Below are 21,776 nucleotides of genomic sequence, written 5' to 3'. Positions count from 1 at the left end.
ACTTGCATTTTTATGTGCTTTCAAACTGCTAGGTTGGCAGAAACTGGGACAAGTAACGGGAGCTCACCCCATTACGCAGCACTAGGGACCCATGTATAGAGGAAGCAATAAAATATATGAATTGTTTTCATTTAATGATTAACTACTTTAAAAGGTTGGCTTCATAACCAGTGTGAATTTCTGTAATTTTCTTTATCTTCTGTTCACTCCGATTTTTAGCTTCTCACTTGTTTAAAAGTAATTGCAGCAAGAAAAATGAATGTCACAGTATTACTGATATGCTCAGAAGAACTCAGTGGGACTAATCACATGAATAGCATTAGTGCCTAAAGGAATAACAGTACCCTAACAAGCTTGTCTATGAACTGGGTAGTAGCTTTCCACTAATAATGTTGCACTCTCATCTGTCAGTGTTTAGATAAATATTTTATTCTACCGTAGACTTTCATTAAACTTATGAGCTGATGCCTGTTATGTGAGGTAGAGATACAGAAGACTGTACTTAAGAATTTGTTCTCTGGACTCTTCTGGAACAGGACTTAAATAAATATCAAAATAGAAATACATGGGATGGTGGGAGGAAACGTAATAAAACTGAAGAGAGAATCACACTATATTTCTCTTTTCTGTTACAAAACTAGTTCTTGATCTTCCTTCTGTAATACATCAGAGAACTATTCAGAAGTCATACTGGGAGTGCAACATAGGTACTTCCCCTTTTTGCCACATTATCTAAATCTTAATGAACTCTGATGATTTAGATATCTCAACCTGCTGCACCATTCTAAGCTATATCTGGTATATAGTGACCAATGAGGTCCTCCAAAGGTGAGGAAGAAATATATCTCAGTAAAGCCAGTTGACAGTTGCATCCGAAGAGGGATCTGGAGATGTAGCCTTTTCTCCCATTTATAGACCACAATTTGGTTTAAAGATACCCAGTAGTCAATCAAAAGCAAAATGTCAATGGCCATGGTGTTTTTAGCAGCTTGCCAATTTTTTGACCAAGTTAGGAAAATTGGTTCCATAGAATACTAGCTTTAAAATATATATATCTAAATTTAGGATTTTACTTTGTTTTACAGGTCTGTGAAGATTGTAAATGCAAGGATTTGTCATAAAGCTCCTTTTTATTACCGTCATAACTGCAAACGATCACTAAACAATGCAGTTCATAAATGAGGACTACTTATAAAACTACCTGTAGTGATAATATTTTTATTAAATTAACAAAATTAAGAACATTTAGAAATATAGAAGATGAAGAAAATTAATCAAAATTCATTAATAAGTACTAATACTATTGTCTAATACTGTGGATTAGACAAAACTACTAGATAACTAACTAGCAGCTTACAAATATGGTTTTGCATTTGTGGAAAGTGTTCTCTTTAGAGAAGTCCTCTTATTACTGCAATCTTTTATAAATACCTTCCCAGTCTTCATGACAATCATTTTCTTGTCATTGTTATATTTTCTTTTAAAAGTGCTTTATTTTACACTATAGAATTAAAATAATTTTGCCTAAAAGTCATGATCAAAAAGATATATACGCCACATGAGGGAAAAATTATATTATATAGGAAGCAATATGAATGAATATGGGGGGGGGAAGCTTACTTTTTTGAGGTATAGATTGTTCAGATGTCTCTTTTTTGATGTACAGAGTGGGGAAGAATAGTGTAATGATTTTGTCATTGCACCAAAAGCTTAAACTCTGCTGAGAGAAGTTTCATATTTATAAAAATCTGATCAAGAGCCAATTCTTTTATCAATGCATTAAATAGATTATCATATATTTCCTAGTAAAATGGCAGAGCAATCTCAAGTGGTCCAAAATTGAATGTTCATGTGGGGTAGACATATATCTGATCAAACTGTCCTTCAGATTGTAACATCTTCCAAATAGCCTTGCATGTCTCTACCACCACATGATGCACCTGGCAGTCACATTCAGGAATTACAAGAATGCACGGAGATCCTTCTTGGCATTCCAATCCTTCCTTCCTTCCTTCCTTCCTTCCTTCCTTCCTTCCTTCCTTCCTTCCTTCCTTCCTTCCTTCCTCTCTTTCTTTCTTTCTTTCTTTTTCCTATTCTATAAAACTTGTGCTTGTATGGTTGCTGTTGTTTGTGACTATAAGAAAATTCACATTCTCTGCTGAATTTTGGAAAACAATCTGCCTGAAATAGCTAGCAAGCCCATAGATTTAAACTTATCATTGATGTATTTGTGAGATTATGCTTCTTAGCCATACGTTTATTCATTGTGCTCTTCCCAAGATTTATTGTAAATGTTGATAAATTCAATGTGATTTTATAGCTAGGTAAATTATCTGTACATTTTATTGATGATTTGATCAGTTTCCTTTGTTAGATTTCTGCTAAACAATAAGAATTCAGGGATCCTTGGTGCTCTCTGAACTTGGCTGTTTTCTTGCAGACGTTTCATTATCCAAAGTTTGTAACATCATCAATGCTGAATAAGAATTCAGTTTTAATGGATTTGTGAGTTTATATATGTGCTGTTGATATTGTTCTATCAGGAAACACTTTATGCTTTAACTTATATCTGTTTTATTTTTCAAATTTAGATATGTTGCAATGGGAATCAGTACAATATTTCAAGTTTCCAATGCTGTGAGGACAAGTATCTTCCATTTCTTCTGAATGTATCAAGTGCTTGTTGTGGAGGTCAGAGGTATACAGTGGAACCAGAGTATCAGTATTGTGGTAACTATTCTACACGGGTATTCACAGGTATGAAGCATTTCACAGATATTAAGTCATATAGTAGCAGCCTTTAATAAGAAATATAGGTCTGACTTTAAGCATGAATTAATGGGCTTCCTATTCACTTTCAGAATGTGAAATGGAAAGCCGCTAAGAAAGCATTCTGTTCCACTATTACAGTGTTAAATCAGTTAACCAAAAAATTCTACTACTTATCTACATTTTTTACCTAAATAATTTTACTATCAATGAATATTTAAGAAGACCTGAGGGTATTAGAGTTGGCAGTGCATTGACTGAAGTTGGAATCCATACTGAGTCAAGTATTTTGCTACGTAATCAATAGGTGACTTCATTCTAGATGTAGACCTGACCTGCTAGTGGAATGAGACTAGTTGAGGAACAAAGAACATACAGTTATCCCATGCTAAAGAAAATGAGCTGGTCCAGTTTATCAAGTCCTAGAAATATAAAAATATATAAGGAAGCTACTAATCAAACAGGCATGCTTATGTTGGGGTTTTTTTTAGAAATCAAATGGAGGTGATTGTCTTTGACTTCTTCCAAAATATTTCCCCCAGTCTAGTCTATAGCTCTTATCTTACCTAGCCAACTCCTATCCATACTGCCTAGTTTATCAGGTCAATCAGGCTGTCTGGGTACTGCCACCTATTTTGATTCTTACAAATATATTACATTGCTTCAGAAAACATATGAAGAATCATTGCAGGAATTGGGCATATCTAGTTTAATGAAAAAAAAGGACTAGGGGTGACATGATAGCAGTGTGCCAATATCTAAGAGGCTGCCACAAAGAAGAGGGGGGCAACCCATTCTCCAAAGCACCTGAAGGCAGGACAAGAAGCAATGGATGGAAACTAATTAAGGAGAGAAGCAACCTCTCCTTAATTAGAGGTTAAGAAGAAACCTCTAATTCAGAAGAAATTTCCTGACAGTTAGAACAATTAATTAGTGCAACAACTTTTTTTTTTTTAATTTGATTTATATGCCGCCCTTCTCCGGAGACTCAGGGCGGCTTACAATGCGTTAAGCAATACTTGCCTCCAGAAGTTGTGAATGCTCCAACACTGGAAGTTTGTAAAATGAGATGGTACAACCATTTGTGTGAAATGGTATAGGCCAGTGATGGCTAACCTTTTGCCACCATGTGCCAAAAGCGGGGGAGCACGGGGGGGGTCACACACACATGTGCCCATACCCATAATGCAATGCCCCCCGCACACCCTATGCCTGCGCATGCATGCATGAACCCCCCACTCCCCCCGCACATGCACAACAACCCCCCCACACATGCACACACAACCCCCGGAGGCATGTTTTAGGCAGGCTTCCCTGAAGCCTCTTGGGACCAAAAACGGGCCACAGGGGGGCACACCGTACCCCCCTGTGGCCCATTTTGGCATGGGGGATGCACTGCTCCCCCGTGCTCCCCCAACCCCCACACATGGATGCAAGACCCCCCCACCCCCACGCATGCATGCAAGACCCCTTCCTGCCACCACGCATGTACCCAGGATCCCCTGCACAAGCGCATGTGTGTCCCGCATGCACCCCGCCCCTGCACCAGAGACCCAAAAATCAGCTGGCCAGCGGGACGCACACACACATGCGTAGTGGAGCTGAGCTGGGCAATGGCTCATGTGCCCACAGAGAGGGCTCTGCGTGCCACCTGTGGCACGCGTGCCATAGTTTCACCATCATGGGTATAGGGCCTCCTGCTTGATCAGGGGGTTGGACTGGAAGACCTCCAAGGTCCCTTCCAACTCTGTTCTTCTGCTATTGTGTTATTTCTGATTAAAAATGCATTGTGATTGTTCACATGACAAATCAGAAATTCTTGGGGGCAAATGGGGCCAATTGGTTTTTTATAGAGTGCAATCTGAGTGTTCAAACAAAAATAGCTTCATGGGGGAATGGTTTGCCTACTCATAAAAGGGCTGCCAGGAGGCCCATTGCCAGTTGTAGAACACCTATTTGCCAGAAGGCAAACTGAAGGGAAATCTCTCCCCCCACCCTTTGGTTTTTGCTCCTCAGGATACTTGTTGCCATAACAGTTTATCTTGGCTGTGTTGAGAGGCAGATATACATACAGTAGTTCCAAAGAAAACACTGGCTATTGTTTTTATTTCCCTCAAATGCTTCTGAGACCCTATCTGGATCCAAAGATATTCATCAAAATCACAGTGCCCTTTAAAAGGTTAATTATTTTTTAATTAAAGTATGGCGCCAAGGAAGCTATCCACAGTCTATTGGCCCTTACCGATATCATGTTGCCTAAGATGCTGGGATATTTATCAATGCAAATTTAAGCTTGCTTTGAGCATCTTTTGATTTAATTTTTTTTCACATTGATTACAGGCTACATGTTTATATGGAATAAGTCTGGTAGCTCAAGGAAAGCTTTTTCCTGGATATTTAATGCGTACATCTCTTTGTAGGCAATTGTGAGGTCAGGAGCTAAATTGACTGCATTACCCATGGTTTGGCACACATTGTGTGTGCTCAGAAGGACTTTGAATTTCTGCCAAGCTATGCAGCACATCCTAAATTCAATGCATTCAGAAGTCATTCATATATCACAATATTAGAATGTCTCCCATGATGTCATCCTCCCAAAAATGATATCCCAAGGAACTAGAGGAGAGGCTTTGGTCAATCTCATAAATCTCAGTGTTCTAAAAGAAGATTATTATTTATCTGACCTCTAGACCTTTCCAGTGATTTCTGTTAACACACTTAGTGCTGTTTACAAAGGCAAGTAAAGCACAGCGACACAAAACATATTGCTCTTAACAGCAACAACAACAAATAGAGCAAGCAGATGTCAATACTAGGCAATGGTTATTTTGTGTTTTTGTTACTTTTGTTTCCTGGAAAGAAACTCTTGTTTATTTTCTTCTCCTTCATTTTCCATGTATGGCTAACAAAAACAATACTGGTCACTTTCTGTGTGTATATATATACAAACACACACAAAGAGAAAGAGACTCTGATTACCCCAAGGAAAATGTTAATGTGGGTCATTTTTTGATAAGGATAACAATTAACTAGGAAGACTCTTGGTTGTATTCAGAGCTTGGCTTGGAATGGATTCCATTTTGAGAGGTTAATGAGAAGGTTACTAATTCTTTATGTCTTATGTCTAATGGTCCTTTTATAAAACAATACAAAGGAATCTGTATTATTTCCAAGTGGTGTAACTTGAAGGCCTTCAAAATTAGATTGAGTAAAATGTGGAAAAGTGGTTAAGTATCTCAACAGATTATATCTCTTTTACTCCTTCTGATTGTTCTTATCATTTTTATTATTCATTTTATTTTATAAAGATTTATGCATGCCACTCTTTGCATGCATGTTTTCAAAATGTTATTTGGCCAGTTTGAAATGATATAAGACATGTATTTGCATTTTGCGAGTCAGGCAAAGCATAGTAATGTTATCAGTATATGGAAAGCAGAAAATATAGTTATGAATCCTCAAGAAGAGATGGGTTGCGATGAATGTGATAAAATTAATAGTATTAGCATTCAAGCATCATAATTTCTCTCCCTGCTGCATTGTGGAGAATGCAAACAATGTTCTTCCATGAGTGTTGTGTCAGAACATGGAAGACGGCTTTTTCCATATGAAATTGCATATACTCATCAAAGAAGACAGCTTTTTTAGAAGTTCTGCAATTGAATCTCCAGGCTGATTATTAAGTGTAGGAGAGATTTAAACGCAGGTAGTGAAGAAAATATTTTAAGTGGCAATAACTGAAAGACAACCAAGACATATCTGACAAAGAGATGTATAACCTTGAAAGTGTCTACAACAGTAATCTTTTTTAAAAAAATATTATTGTTTTCCAGAGAGATCTATAAATAGAAGAATAGAGGAGTTAATACAAGAAGGTATCGTAATACAGTCTTACGTCTGCAGCACACCTAATTCAATGCAATATATCCAAATACTTTTGATCTAAGTTGTGTCATCCAACCTCTGTCTCTTATCTATCCTACTAAGCTTGCAAAGTTTTTAAACTGCAATTTTTATGTTACATCATTAACTTCCATATACTTTGATGTTAAATGACATTGTAGGAGGACAGCTTTGTTAGTCTACGATAACCAAAAAGGTGAAAGAGTCTGGGTGTACCTTTTCAGTTTAACACATTTTATTGAAAAGAATAAGCTTTTTGTGAGCTACCTAGATTGCCTGCAATCCCCCCACATTTTTACCAATACTACCAGGTCCCAACAGCTTCCTATACAGGTTTAATTGCACCTTCACATAATCTTCCTCAAAACTGATATGTGCTATCATCTGCCATCAATGCCTCACTGGATTCTACATAGAACAAACAGGCCAAACAGGCTTAGAAAAGTTGGACATTATCATTCAAAACAAGGATAAAGTAATGCCAGAACATTTCTACCTTTCAGGACACTCCATTACAGATGTCAAAGTAACCACTTTTGGGGAGGTGTGTGTGTGTGTGTGTTTACCAGCACAATTTAGTAAGATATTGTTGAATTTACATTCTTCTAAAAATTCCATTCTTAGAATATGTCAACAAGCACAGTGTTCTGCCCCAGCTTCGGATTCCCAGAGAATGTGACACACACCAAGCTTCTCAAACACTGTTTAATTCCAAACAAACCCCTTTTAAGAATGCAGGCTTCCCGTGCAAAGGGTCCTTATCAAAGTTATTAAGAACAAAGTCCGACAAAGGTTGGCAACCAGCCCAGAAAACCAGATATGAGAAGTCGCTCGCTCTCCAAGATGCTCTGTAGTAATGAGACGTTGTTTCTAGCAAGAAAGCACTAGCTGCGTGCAACTTAAATAGGCTAAGGGAGCTGCCAATTATCCTCAAGCCCTACTCTCAAGTAGACTTCCTCCTCCTGAATAGCCACTCCTGCCTTTTGGCAGCCCTGTGTGCCCGAGCATTGAGGAGAGGCTCCTCCACTTCGCTCTCTCCACTGGAAGGAGCCTCTGGAGGTTCTGAAGGCCCTGGCTGAGTCTCTGCCTCTGGCATCACATCCTCTTCAGCCTCCTCGCTGTCCGATGCGAGCGCTGGCTGTGCAGGCTGCTGGCGCGACACCACACCAGCCTCCTCTTCATCAGGATCAGCCACGATCCGCGCGGGCCGCTGGTGGGCCACAACACACAATGGATTTATAATGCATTACATTTCTCAATTGATAAAATACTTGTAGTCTGTCTTACAAATACTCTATATAACCATATTGTCTTCTGTCTTTCCCTCCCTTCCCCCCCCAAATGCTTCATCCCTATTTAAATCCAACATCAGTTTATCTAGCCCATGCTTTTGATGAAGTGAATTGAAACTCACAAAAATCTATGCTTTTCAATAAAATATATTGGTATGAAAAGTTGTTACACATGACTCCTGATATTTTATGACTTACTCTGGAAACAACATTATCCTAGTTGCTATCTCCAAGAATAAATAATAAAAAATTAGATAATTTTCACTGTCTTTTATCAATAAAAATCTATGTTATCTTTAAATCAACGAAAGTGTGCTACACAAATGAAAAACTAAACTAAGTCTCTGTTGTAATTGAAAACTCTTACTTCTGGCGCATTCCTTTGTCAGGAAACCAGATTTGTTGTGGTGGGTCACTGCATAATGGCTTCAGCAATATTGTGGTGGGCAAATAGAAAACAGTCATACAACATGCTTCAAAATACAATTTTAAGTAAGGTACAACTCTCTATAACATCTTGCAACAACTTACATTTGATTTTTGTTTTTTTTTAACCTTGCAATACAAATTTGGAAATACATTTCTTCCTTTGTTTAAAAGATAAATCAGTTGACAATATTGATATAGTTTGAAATAAAAATAACATTCTGGGTACAACATGCATCTTGGTAAGTGAAATTCTACCAAATAGCCACAACTGTAATTTGTCCCACATTGCTAACTCTTTTTTTAATGTCATCCCATATTTTAACATTATTATGAAGCAATTTCCTATTGATCAGTGTGAACTCTAGATATTTAACCATCTTCTTTATGTTGAAACCAGTTTTCTTCATCAAAATCTCTTGGTCTTGTATAGTCATATTTTTAAGCACCATCTTTGTCTTTGGTTTATTAATTTTAAACTAGCTAATATAGTGCCAAAATCTTTCTCCATTAAGTGGTTTATACCATTCTGGGACTCCGGTAATATCAAAATTAAATTTTAGGGAAATGCCCTCAATTTATGATCATTTTTTTGGTCATATAGAGAGAATGAATCTGATTAAGCAGAAGGAATCACAACAATCAAGCAGATGGGAAAAAGAGGAAAGTTGATATGAAAAAGGACTCAGTTCCAACTCATTTCAAAAAATAGTAGATACAACCACCTTTTTAAGGATCTAACAGCAAAATAAATACATGAAGAAAGGGTGAAAGGGAAGACTGTGAAAGTTAGAAAGTGATGAATTTGGTGGAATTCAAAAAGAAAGAAGTGAAAAATGTAAAGAACAAAATGCATGAATAAAGCTGAATATGGAAGGATGCTTTATAGGGATAGAAAGTTATGGAATTTCCTTCCTTCCTTCCTTCCTTCCTTCCTTCCTTCCTTCCTTCCGTCTGTCTTTGTTTGTTTCCCTCCCGCCCTCTCCCTCTCTCTCTCTCCTTTAATTATTTTTGCTTGTTCTTGTTTTGAGCTTTGCATAATACCACTTATCCTAAAAGGCTAAATTTTGGTTGGTATATGTATATATAAATAACTTTTTCAATAAATTAATGATAGTACCATAGAAGAAAAATATTTCTCTTCTCTCCTGACAAACAAAGCCTAAACTGGGGCTGGTCTTCTGTCATTGACCTTATGTGAAACATTCAGTGTTTCAGCTCAGAAGAACACGGGAAACATTATCTTATATTTTTTTCTGAACTCTATCCCTTTTAAAGCAGCACAATGAGTGGCTGCCACTGGAAAGCATTGCTTCATAAAACATCTCTTTATGTACTTTATTACTTAAACTCTTTTTATTTGCCTGCAGGAGCCCTTTAACAAAATCACATTGAATTGACTTTCTCACACCAAATCAAATCTCCCTGGTCCCAGTACAGTTGTCTTTGTCAATATGTATTTTATAAATGGAGTGAATTAACAGATGCGCTTGGAAAAGAACTGCTGGGGTAGCGTTTATGTTTTTACTGCTCTCTCTGGGCAAAATGAGTTGTGTGGGAGTGTAATACAGGTACCTTGGGATCAAAGACGTGTTCTTCATTTCATTGCGTGTTTACACAGATTAAATGCATAGGCTCTGTACAAGCATGGATTTTAAAGTTTTGCTTTAAGTATCCCCCCCCTCCAGCTTTTATATATATTATATATGAAACGTAACAATATTACATTATTATGCGTATCGTGCCTGAAGTAGCCAACTAAAAACAATAAGGCTGTAATTTATGCATGCTCGCTAGGATTAAGCCCCATTGAACTCTGTAGGCCTCACAGCTCATTAGGCCTGGATATGATTGGGCAGCAAATGTTTTAATTCCCCTGATGTCACTGAACTGCAGCATCCCACACCATTTGCCATTTTGGTTGGAGGTTGTCATTAGTGACACCTCAAAGGTTATCATTGTCTTGATTATATTATTTATTTTAAAAATATGACTATTTAGATATATTCCACTCTAAATTGCCATGCTCTGCAGTAACTCCAAATGCACATTACTGAAGCAAACATCGACTTTTCTTCTTCTTTTCTCTTTCCTTTCTTCCCCTCATGGATGGGGATTTTTTGTTGTAAAATTGTAAAGTTCTCAAGATAACACATATTGTTGCTTCCATAGTCACAAAAAGCAATTTTCTTCAGTTGCTCTGTGTAAAAAAAGTAAAGAGCAACGTTGTTTTACCCAAGCATAGCACTTTCTGCTTTTGAAACAATCTCTGATAGTTTCACCATCCACTGATTCCTCCTATACATGCAAAGTTGCAATTGATTCTCTCTCTCATCAGCATGCTGTGCTCATTTTTTTTCCAAATGTGAAGACCTTTGCCTCCATTGGTAATTAGTAATGAGATGTCCCACTTTCATGTCTACATGGCTAACATTTATCAGATCAGGCTGGTAGAGGCTGGTAGCTACTACTCAGCATTTGGTTACATTCACCCCTTCTTTTTAATTGATGAGAAGCTACATCTTTCTTTACTCATAGTTTTATTTTAGCTTAATGTTATTATCTTTTTAAGGGGTAGGAGAGATCATCTTCAGAATAGGTACTTGTAGGAAATAATGCAAATGATATAGGGCGCAAAACAGGGGTGGGTTCTACTTACCTTTACTACCGGTTTGCAACGGAGCCGTGCGCGTGCATTTCTGCACATATGCAGAAGCTTCCTGATGACATCGGAATCGGTGGGCAGAGCCTCCTGCTGGTTTTACTACTGGTTCTATAGAACTGGTCCTAACCGGGGGCAACCCACCACTGGTGCAAGACTACAATAGTTTTTTTTTTCCCTCTACATAAATAATATAAAGAAGGAAGAGAAGATGATACTGTTATCTGACATATTCTTCTAAAGAATTCATTTTCCATGTATATAGAATATACAGCTCTTTAAAATTTGTACAAGTGTACAAGAACTCCTTGAAGTATGTCTGACATTTTTTCAGTGTGAAAACTTGTGTAAGATTCAGACATAAAGTGTGATTTTGATGCTACAAAACTGTACAGTACAATTAACTCAATCCTTTGAATGGCCTTTTAAATATCATTGCTATTTGTTTCTAATATCGATCTGATGTTGGATCCAATATATCTTTTAAAAGCTTATATTTGAAATAACTCATTTTAATGTTAGGCAGAAATATTTTATTAGCACTGAACTCAGTCTATAGGTAGTCCTTGATTTAGGATCAATTGCTTAATGACTGTTTGGAGTTATGACGGAGCCCCCAAAAGATATTTACACCTGGGTTTCAAAGTAATGGCCACTGCAAAACCCCTGTGGTCATGTGCACAAAAAGGAATGCTGCAGCAACTCCTACCACTTATGTGCCTACCATCCCATTCCACCAAGTCCTTGCTGGGTGAGGAGAACAGGGTTCTCCACCTCTCAACATTCCTAAGCTTCATGACTCCACAATGAATTGTGCCACTCCAAAAATGGTGCCCATTTCCAGGAAGGCGCCATGGGGCCTGCTCCTTATTCTGCATCTTTGATTCTTGAGATGTATGTCCCTTTCATCCTCAATTTTTCATTTTTCCTTCTTTTGCTGCATCCCAATGACGTTTGCTCTTATCTCTTGACTATGATATCACTCCCCTCTTTCCTTGTAGCATAATTATGGTGATGATACTTTTTTATTTTATTTTATAATTTTATTTATTTTTCCCATTATTATTATTATTATTATTATTAGTGCATGACATTACATTAGCCAGGAAACTACAATGCATTGTAATGCATTGCAATTGTAATTGGCTGTACATGATACATTCTCACCTCAGATGAGTTTTGAATCCAATGAATTGTAGGAAGCAGTCAGTTTAAAAATAAGATCATATGGCCTCCTGAGGGCTAGGGCACAATAGGTCTATCTTATCTCTGGCAGCTGAAGGAGAGACCACTCTACACTCAGTTTCAGAGTAAAGAGCAATTGAAAAATGAAACAGCGAGCGAGAACAGTGGCTAATGTATTTGGCTTCCACTAGAGAGATCTACTCCATCTGTAATCGCAGCAGCTCATTTGGTAACTTGCAGCCCAACCTACCTCATGGGATTCTTGTAAAGAAATATAGGAGTGTCATGCCCCCATAGGAGCCTGAATCCATGGAGGAGGACAAGCCAGAGCTGGAGCCTATGGAGGTTGAGTGGGCGGCCTTGTTGGCTTCAGAGGAATGCGGGGAGGAGCAGGACAAGGGCTCTTCAGGCTTGGGATGGCTTGCCAGCAGGGAGGAATGGGGGCAAGAGACCCGAGAGAGGGCAGGCAGTGAAGATGAAGAGTGATTGAGCTCAGGCGATGAGCAAGGACCGCCCCCTCCTGATCCCCGAGCACAGAGAGTGGAGAGGAGGCGGGAACAGTGAAGGCTGACCCGATGACCCTGGGAACTGAGACTTAAGGAGATGCTGTGGGGAGGGGCATTTGTCGGGAACAAATGCTGAATTTGTGGAGTTTTGTGTGCCATTCCTGATGTTGCTGATGTTTGGAGTTTGCTGGACTTCTTGTCCTATTCCTTGCTTCCTGGACTTCTTGCCTTATTCCTTTCTTCCTGGACTAATTGCCTTGTTCCTTTGCTTTCTGCACTCATTGACTTATTTCCTTGCCCCACTGGACTTCTTGCTTTGAAGCCATTGTGCTAACAGCATTTTGATGGACTACTTTCAGCCAGAGGTGTGTGTGTGTGTGTGTGTGTGTGTGTGTGTGTGTGTGTGTGTGTGTGAGAGAGAGAGAGAGAGAGAGAGAGAGAGAGAGAGAGAGAGAGAGAGAGAGAGAGAGAGAGAGAGAGAGAGAGAGAGAGAGAGAGAGAGAGAGCACTTTGCTCTGGGACTTACCATAAACATGGGAATGTTTTGGGGAAAGTTGGAGCAATAAAGGGGCATTTTGCACTCTCAGCTGACTGTGTTGCCTCTGTGTCCTGCCCTGGGTCATCACAGGGAGGATAGAGCACTATCTAAGTGCTTTGAATTCCTGAATAAAGATGGAATATAGATACATGCGCATGATTGTGAAGGGGCATGTAAAGCAATAAAAGTATTCAGGCCTTTGTTCCTATACCTTGCATCTCTGTTTGTTTGTTTGTTTGTTTGTTTGTTTGTTTGTTTGTTTGTCAAACATTTATAAGATAGCAGGTATTAATATGAACATGGACATGAATGAAGGAAATGAATACAAATAAATGGGGACAGTAGGACAGGGACGGTAATAAGCATAAGCTGGTGCGCTTATGCATGTCCCCTTTACGGGGTGAGGTCCACGGTAGACCATTTAAGATTGAAGCTGTGGGGGTTAGAGAATGTAACAATGGAGTCAGGTAGACCATTCCACGCATTGAACACTCTGTTGCTGAAGTCGTATTTTCTGCAATCGAGTTTGGAGCGGTTTACCTTGAGTTTGTAGCGATTGTTTGCCCGTGTACTATTGTGCTTGAAAGTGAAAGAGTTGTTGACAGGTAAGATGTTGTAGCAGACAATTTTGTGTACTATGCTTAGATCAGACCGCTATCTTATCATATCATATAGATCATTTATCTATGATATTTATCTATGAGTCACATGATGGACAGGGAGAGGAACAAGGGATTGTAAGACTGGCAGGAAATTCAAAATGACCATTATGTGACCACAGCAGTAGCCTGAGGCAGCTACACCTTCCACAAATTTCATTCTCTCAGGAATCAAAGGTCCTAGATTTTGGATGCATTCTGTAAAGTATCTCATTTGAGCTACCTTGGTTCAAAAGTTGTTGCCTATGATACATCGTTTCACCCAGTTAATAGTAATGGCAACACTAGTTTAGTGAAAGGTAATGGATAGACAGATAGGATAAAGAAACTTCTGCATCATAGAACAATTGACCTGGTTAATGTTGGGGATGTTTTTGTAAATGCTTAGAAATATTAAAAATCTTGAAGCAACTAAAGCAGCCCAATTAATATAAGGGATATAATTTGTAAAAAAAATAAATGTGAATAATGATGATAAATTAATAATCAACCAGTCTACTTCTACAGGAGCCTTTAGTCTTTGAGAAAACTTACATTTACTGTTTGTGTATGTATTTCATGTTCTGTTTCACTTAAGTTTCTAAAACAGAGGCATTACTGGTTAGTCAGCCACTTCTATGATATGAGATAGTGAAATCTTTCCTAGAAGACCAAAAATGGTGTTTGCTTGGGAAGTCACCTAAATTTCACCAGAAGCTATTAAAATTAAAATTAAACTAAACCATATCCTTTTTTTCAATATGTGTGTTTTCTTTATCATTCTCCTAATGCTCAGGTGTGATAATCATGTCCAAAGAAATAGTTTGTATGAATTAATATTGGTTCTTTGGGTTGGTATATGAAACAACAGGTCGAAGTTCTGTGAAGAAATTGTTATTAGAATAATTCCAATTGGATGCACTGAGACTTCTGATTAACATGCTGTAATCTACACATATTTACCTGAAACACAAAGCTTATTGTAATCTACACATATGGTGTAATCTACACATATTTACATGGTACATATTATCCTGAAACATAAAAACTCAATTAAGAATGGCTTCTGAAGGTTTAACTTGTACTGTTTTCAGACTTTATCGTTTTGCCTTGCTAATAAATTTTGGTGAATTTGTGGATTGAAATTGGAAAGTGTTTCATGGGTTGTTGTTTTTTCTCTTTTATGCTGGCACTTGTAAAAAATCTGAATTGAATTTGTTTTGTTTTTCTTTAAAAAGAGTAATCAGTCCACCAGTGAGAGATGGGCCTTCTTACCCCCATTCCATATTACCATAGGCATATTTTCAACCGTACATTCTCTGTGTCAATAGTCAAGAATCAAATGCCAGGTTGATAAATTAGGGTAAGGTCAAAGGCTATGCTGTTTGGTTTCAGAAGGATGTCTGTTTCTGAATTTGCAGCAGCTCATTCATGCTGAAGTGATGCACTATGGGAATTACTACCAAACTCTGCTCAGCAACATCTGCTCTCCCTAAGTGAGTTAGTGCACGTCAGACATCTTTATGTCAGAATATTGCAGTGATGGATGCAGTCTTCAGAAAATGCTGCATAAAAATCTGGTGTGCCGTTCTGGCCATTAAGTGAAATTACTATTTAAATTAATGGCGCTGTCACAGTTTATCTGTGCAAAGAATGAACGCTGATTAGGGTATTAAGTAATTAGCAATTTATCACGCTGGAACAAGGTTGATAATAATTAAAGAAGTAATGGTTTACCAAAGAAACTAGAAAGGGAGTCACTTCTTGTTATATGAGTGAAATCTTGGCTAAAAATATTATTCAGTCAAACAAAGATGAGATTCTTAGCAATAGAAAGTAGCTTTCTCTTTCTGTCCTAGCATAAAAGCAATTCATTAGCAAAAGTTTACTTTGCCGGTCCAAAGAGTGTCTAAATTAAAATGCTCTCGCTTGTTATTTAAGAAGAAATCATTGTGTGATGTAATCACATATAATCACATATGTTGGAGGAGGACAGGAAAGGAATAATAATTGTATTGCTTTATTCTTTTTAACATTGTAAGCTTCCCAGACTCATGAAGTCCTCACGTGTACCAGTGCTAGGCTCATAAACATAGTAGACCTGTGCTATAGATTCAGGATTGGCTGCTGATATGTTTCCTGGTACAATATCAAGTGCTGGATGGCCTTAGTTCAGTCACTGTCTCTCAGTCCAACTCATCTGTCAGGGTTGTTTTTGTGGGTATAATAGGAAGAGGAAGATGTGTTGGGTATGTTTGCCTCCTTGAGGTATTTATAAAAATAATAATTAAGGCAGGATACAAATAAAACAAACCTCTTACAGTCCTGTGTTGATAGTAGAAATAAAATGAATTGAAATAAAAGACATTCAGAGAATAAAATTGCCTACTGCTGTATAAGTAGAATGGAAAAATTGTTGGGGAATGACATATTATCCCCTCTGATTTAATAATATGGATTTCTTACAAAGAAATCAATGTCTGATAGTATATAAGATTAAATTGACTTGTTTTAAAAGTTTGGTTCCACTATGATATGATATGATATCATTTACATGCATTTGAATTTAAGTAACCCCATGAATAAAATCACTTTGCTGATTACATGGCTAAGTTAATCATTAAGTGTATTATATCAGATAATGTCTCCTCAGCTAAAGTGGATCTTTATAATCTAATTTTTTTTAAGGGTTGTTGAAAGAAATCCTGATTAAATATTTGACTTAAGAGATGCATTCAGAGATCTTGTTTAGAATATCTACTTAAAAAATCGTTTGCACTTTCTATTTTTGACTTAGACCTACTCCCATGATTCCTTCCCTTATAATTACTGGTATGCTTACCAGCCTAACATGTCAAAGGAGCATGGAGGGTTTATCATGTTGAAGAATTATTATGGACTACAAAAAACAACTGCACACCTGCCTGTTTGAATACTGCATCTATAGGCAGAAGGCAATTGTATGAAGGAATGTGGTTTATGAGAGAATATAAATGCCTTTCAGAAGCATACATTGCAAAATTAAATGTACTCCTTTCCACAATAAGAAAGTAATGAAGAATAATTTTAATTTAAAAAAAAAACCTGGGAAGGTTTCCTTCTCTCATTGTTATTCTTGCTGATGTGGTAATCCTTAAACTATCAAAACTATCTGATAATAGAGGCTCTATTACATAATTGCTTATTTTGTGATGCCAATTCCTATGGATTTTATTATGCATGATTTTTAAAAAGTTCATAGAGGAATAGAATAGAATAGAATAGAATAGAATAGAATAGAATAGAATAGAATAGAATAGAATAGAATAGAATAGAATAGAATAGAATAGAATAGAATAGAATAGAATTTTTTATTGGCCAAGGATGACTGGACACACAAGGAATTTGTCTTGGTGCATATGCTCTCAGTGTACATAAAAGAAAAGATATGTTCATCAAGAATCATAAGGTACAACACTTAATGACAGTCATAAGGTAAAATAAGCAATCAGGAAATAATATCAGTGTAAATCATAAGGATACAAGCAACAAAATTACAATCATACAGTCATAAGTGGAAGGAGATAAGTGATGGGAACGATGAGAAGATTAATAGTAGTGCAGACTTAGTAAATAGTTTGACAGTGTTGAGGGAATTATTTGTTTAGCAGAGTGATGGTGTTCAAGAAAAAACTGTTCTTGTGTCTAGTTGTTCTGGTGTGCAGTGCTCTATAGCGTCGTTTTGAGGGTAGGACACTTTATGTCCAGGATGCGAGGGGTCTGTAAATATTTTCACAGCCCTCTTTTTGACTCGTGCAGTATACAGGTCCTCAATGGAAGGCAGATTGGTAGCAATTGTTTTTTCTGCAGTTCTAATTATCCTCTGAAGTCTGTGTCTGTCTTGTTGGGTTGCAGAACCAAACCAAACAGTTATAGAGGTGCAGATGACAGACTCAATAATTCCTCTGTAGAACTGGATCAGCAGCTCCTTGGGCAGTTTGAATATTCTTTGTTGTGCCTTTTGATGATGTTTTTGGTGTTAGCTGTCCATTTTAGATCTTGCGATATGGTAGAACCTAGAAATTTGAAGGTGTCTGTTGATACCATGTTGTCTAGTATTGTAAGAAGTGGAAGTATGGAAGGGTTTCTCCTAAAGTCCACCACCATTTCTATGGTTTTGAGTATGTTCAGTTCCAGATTGTTCCCGTCACATTACAAGGCTAGTTGTTCAACCTCTCATCTGTATGCGGATTCATCATTGTCTCGAATGAGACCGATCATTGTTGTGTCATCTGCGAACTTCAGTAGTTTAACAGACGGATCGTTAGAGATGCAGTCATTGGTATACAGAGAGAAGAGAAGTGGGGAGAACACACAGCCTTGGGGGGCCCCTGTGCTAATTGTACAGATATCTGATGTATATTCTGCTTAGCTTCACCTACTGCTTCCTGTTTGTTAGGAAGCTTATGATCCACATAGAACTGTGTTCAGGTACCTGTAACTGGTTTAGTTTAGTTAGAAGAGTGTATGGAATAATGGTATTGAATGCTGAACTAAAGTCTACGAAGAGGACCCTTGCGTAGGTCTTTGGAGATTCAAGATGTTGTAGGATGTAGTACAGCATCATCTGTTGATCTATTCGCTCAGTAGGCAAATTACAAGGAGTCTAACAGCAGATCCATGATGGTTTTCAAGTGGGACAGCACTAGCCTTTTAAAGGGTTTTTTTTTATTGAAAAAGTTTTTCAAATACAGATTTTTTCCTCCCTTTTCCCCCCCTCCTCCTAACCCCCCCCCTGACCCTCCCCTCCCCCCTTGGCTTCTCCAAAATAAAATCCAAACTCAACATATACGTAATCCATTTTTCAAAGAGTCCAAAATAGAAAGTTCCAGTCCGCTCAATCAAAGGCCATCTTCCACATCCCAAGAACACCAGCACTGCAGAAATCTGTTATTCTTCTCAAAATAGTATAAGTCTGTAATTTGCCTCAATTATATTTCATGTATCAGCCTTCTATAAATCCTGCTCATTATATTTAATCATCTCTTATATAACTGGCATTAGTCTGTTGGCTAAAAAAAGAAAGAAAAAAAAGTTTTTTATTTAGTTTAAAAAAAATTTAGTTTTGTAGAACCTGCTTCTTCTTTTCTTAACTTGTTGTGGTTTAGATCTCCATCCTGGTTGCCTTTCTAGGACTTGTATATCAGCTAATTGAATTACATGCTGGTCTGTAACTTGATAAGACATCAAATTGGAATCCAAAGCCGCCTCTCTTATATTTATAGGTGATCCAGCTATAGCCTCTGAAGGAGAATCCAAAAGCGGCTCATCCAAAAAGGCCTCTGTAACTTGTTGTTTTTCCATTACCTCCATCTCCATCTGTTTAACCTGGGTTTCAATCTCTTGTTCATTTTGCTTTTCTTTATCCCCCTCCTGTGTGCCTAACACTGATGACATACGTGGAGATGTTGGATCCATTTTAAAAACCTTGTAATAAAATTCTTCCGCTTTTTCAACAGTATTCAGTTGATATCTTTTTCCTTGATATCTCAATATTATACCAACTGGAGCATCCCACCTAAATGGGATGTTTTGTTTCTTTAAATCAGTCACCAAAAATCCAAAGTCCTTTCTATCTTTTAACATCTTGGAGGGCAGCTCTTTGTATATCCAAATCTTCCTTCCATTCATTTCTAGAGTGGAGTTAAAAGACTTTTGCACAATATCATTTCTTATTCCTTTATCAGTAAAGTAAATCACCACATCTCTAGGCAACTGCCTTTGCTTTGCCACCCAAGAATTTACTCTGTAGGCCTTATCAATCTTACAGGATACCTCTTCAGGACTAACCTTTAAAATCACAGCCAGAACTTCAGCAGACATCTTTCTCAAATCATCTCTGTTATTTTCCTGTAATCCCCTTATTCTGACCGCAAATTGCATGGATCTAAATTGCATCATTGTGACTTCATTTTCAATCCTTTGTTTTATATTATCTGCATTATAAGTCTTGTGATCAGCTTCCTTTATTTTGAACTCTACTTCTGAGCTATTTTCTTGAATATTTATCAAATCATTTTCAATTCTTTGTATCTTATTATCCAGATTATGAATCTTATAATCAGCTTCCTTCATTTTAGACTCTATTTCTGAGTTGATATCTTTATCCATCTTTATAATTATTTCTGAAAAGCTTTTCAAAGCTGTTACAATATATCATTTCAGGTTATCATACTTTTGTTGTACCAACTCTTTAATTTCCTGTCTAAATTTTTCAAGATTCTGGTTCACAATCTCATCATGTCTTACCATCTCCTCCAAAACAAATTCCTTTAGGTCTTTAAAACCATTCTTCTGCATCTGCAAGCTCAAAACTTGTTCATGTGATTTGTAAATGGGGGAGCCCCCCCCCCCCCGCAGCTTGGTTGTCTGGCTTTATCAGTTTTAATGCCATCCTGCCACACAAACAGACTCTTTTTAAAGAAAAAGACTTCTCTCCAAACAATATCAATATCAAGTCTCTAAGAAGGAAGAAGCATGAAATAGGAATTTTTCTCTTCACTTCTAGCCAGCACTATTGCTTCAGATACTTTGTAATGTATTAAACTATTCAAACGGAAGGACTTTCGCTTTCAGCTTTCTTCTCAAGCCTCAGCCAGTCGCCATTTTAAACTTTCTTTCTTTCCCCCTTTCACTCTTTCTTCACTTTTGAAATCACTCATAGGGTTGTTAGAAATACTTGCAATTTAGAGTCCCAGATCCAGATTTCATCCTGCTTGTTCAGACAATCTGTTAATTTTCGTTGATTGGATTGGTCCCATCGCCTGGCTCTGCAAAGCGCAGAGTTTCCCCGAAGCCCGGAGCAGCGGCGAACTGGATAGGGAGCCACATTCTGCTTCCTCCCCAAGAGTAAAAAAAAACTCTGGGGAGTTCGCAGAGGGCTCTACCTGCTCTCGCCGGCTCTCTCTCACATCTCCTCAATGAGACGGAGTTTTTCGAGCCATCTCTCAGCTGTAGAGACGGCTCTTACGGGCGACGAGGCTGGCGGTCCTGAAAGACCGTCTGGCGGCAACAGAAGCCAAACCGGAAGCCGCCTTTTAAAGGTTTTCATGACTACAGATGTTAGAGCAACTGGTCTGTAATCATTCAGTTCCTTGATGGTGGGCTTATTCGGCACTGGGATGATGGTAGGGCATTTGAAGCAAGAAAGAACATAGCACATCTCTAGCCATTTATTGAAAATTTGGGTGAAGATGGGGGCCAATTGGTCAGCACAGATTTTTAAGCAAGAAGGAATTATCTTGTCTGGGCCTGGAGCTTTTCCTGGCTTTTGTCTGTGAAATAGGTTTTGCGCTTTCTTTTCTATGATCACTAGGGGATGTGAACCCAATGGGATGGGGTCAGTTGTAGAATGCTTGGCTGTTGGTGTGTCTGAGACATCTTCTGAGACACATTCTATTCTATTCTATTCTATTCTATTCTATTCTGTTCTGTTCTGTTCTGTTCTGTTCTGTTCTATTCTGTTCTCTATTCTATTCTATTCTATTCTATTCTATTCTGGGTGCTTCGTCACTGGAGGTTTTTAAGAAGAAAATGGACAGTCACTTATCTGAAATGGTATAGGATCTCCTGCTTGAGCAGGGAGCTGGACTAGAAGACCTCCAAGGTCCCTTCCAGTTCTATTCTGATACTGATTCAATTATAAATTGATACCACAACTACCTCAGGAAGACAGGTGACTCTGCTGTTCCAAGGAGCCTCTGCTGTTTATAAAAACCATAATAGCTTTCTGGCATAATCCTTGTTTGCATCACTGGTTCTTTATATTAAAAAAGAGTGCATACAATATTGGTACAGATCAGTGGTGGGTTGCTCCTG

General features: G+C 37.8%; 1 protein-coding gene across 1 annotated transcript in view; it reads left to right on the top strand.

Annotated features, from left to right (window-relative positions):
• The window catches only part of USH2A (usherin), a 474,981-nt gene that overhangs the window by 353,348 nt on the left and 99,857 nt on the right, over positions 1-21,776 (top strand). Inside the window, exon 48 of the mRNA XM_070957393.1 lies at positions 2,592-2,757. Coding sequence (XP_070813494.1) covers positions 2,592-2,757 — 166 coding nt within the window. The remainder of the gene's footprint in view (positions 1-2,591; positions 2,758-21,776) is intronic.

Source organism: Pituophis catenifer, unplaced genomic scaffold (genome assembly GCF_029215685.1).
Source record: "Pituophis catenifer annectens isolate HBS135680 unplaced genomic scaffold, rPitCat1.0.hap2 SCAF_1, whole genome shotgun sequence".
In the NCBI taxonomy this organism is placed as follows: Eukaryota; Metazoa; Chordata; class Lepidosauria; order Squamata; family Colubridae; genus Pituophis; species Pituophis catenifer.
The sequence above is the reverse complement of the archived record's forward strand: the minus strand, read 5'-3'. Positions and strand labels throughout refer to the sequence as shown.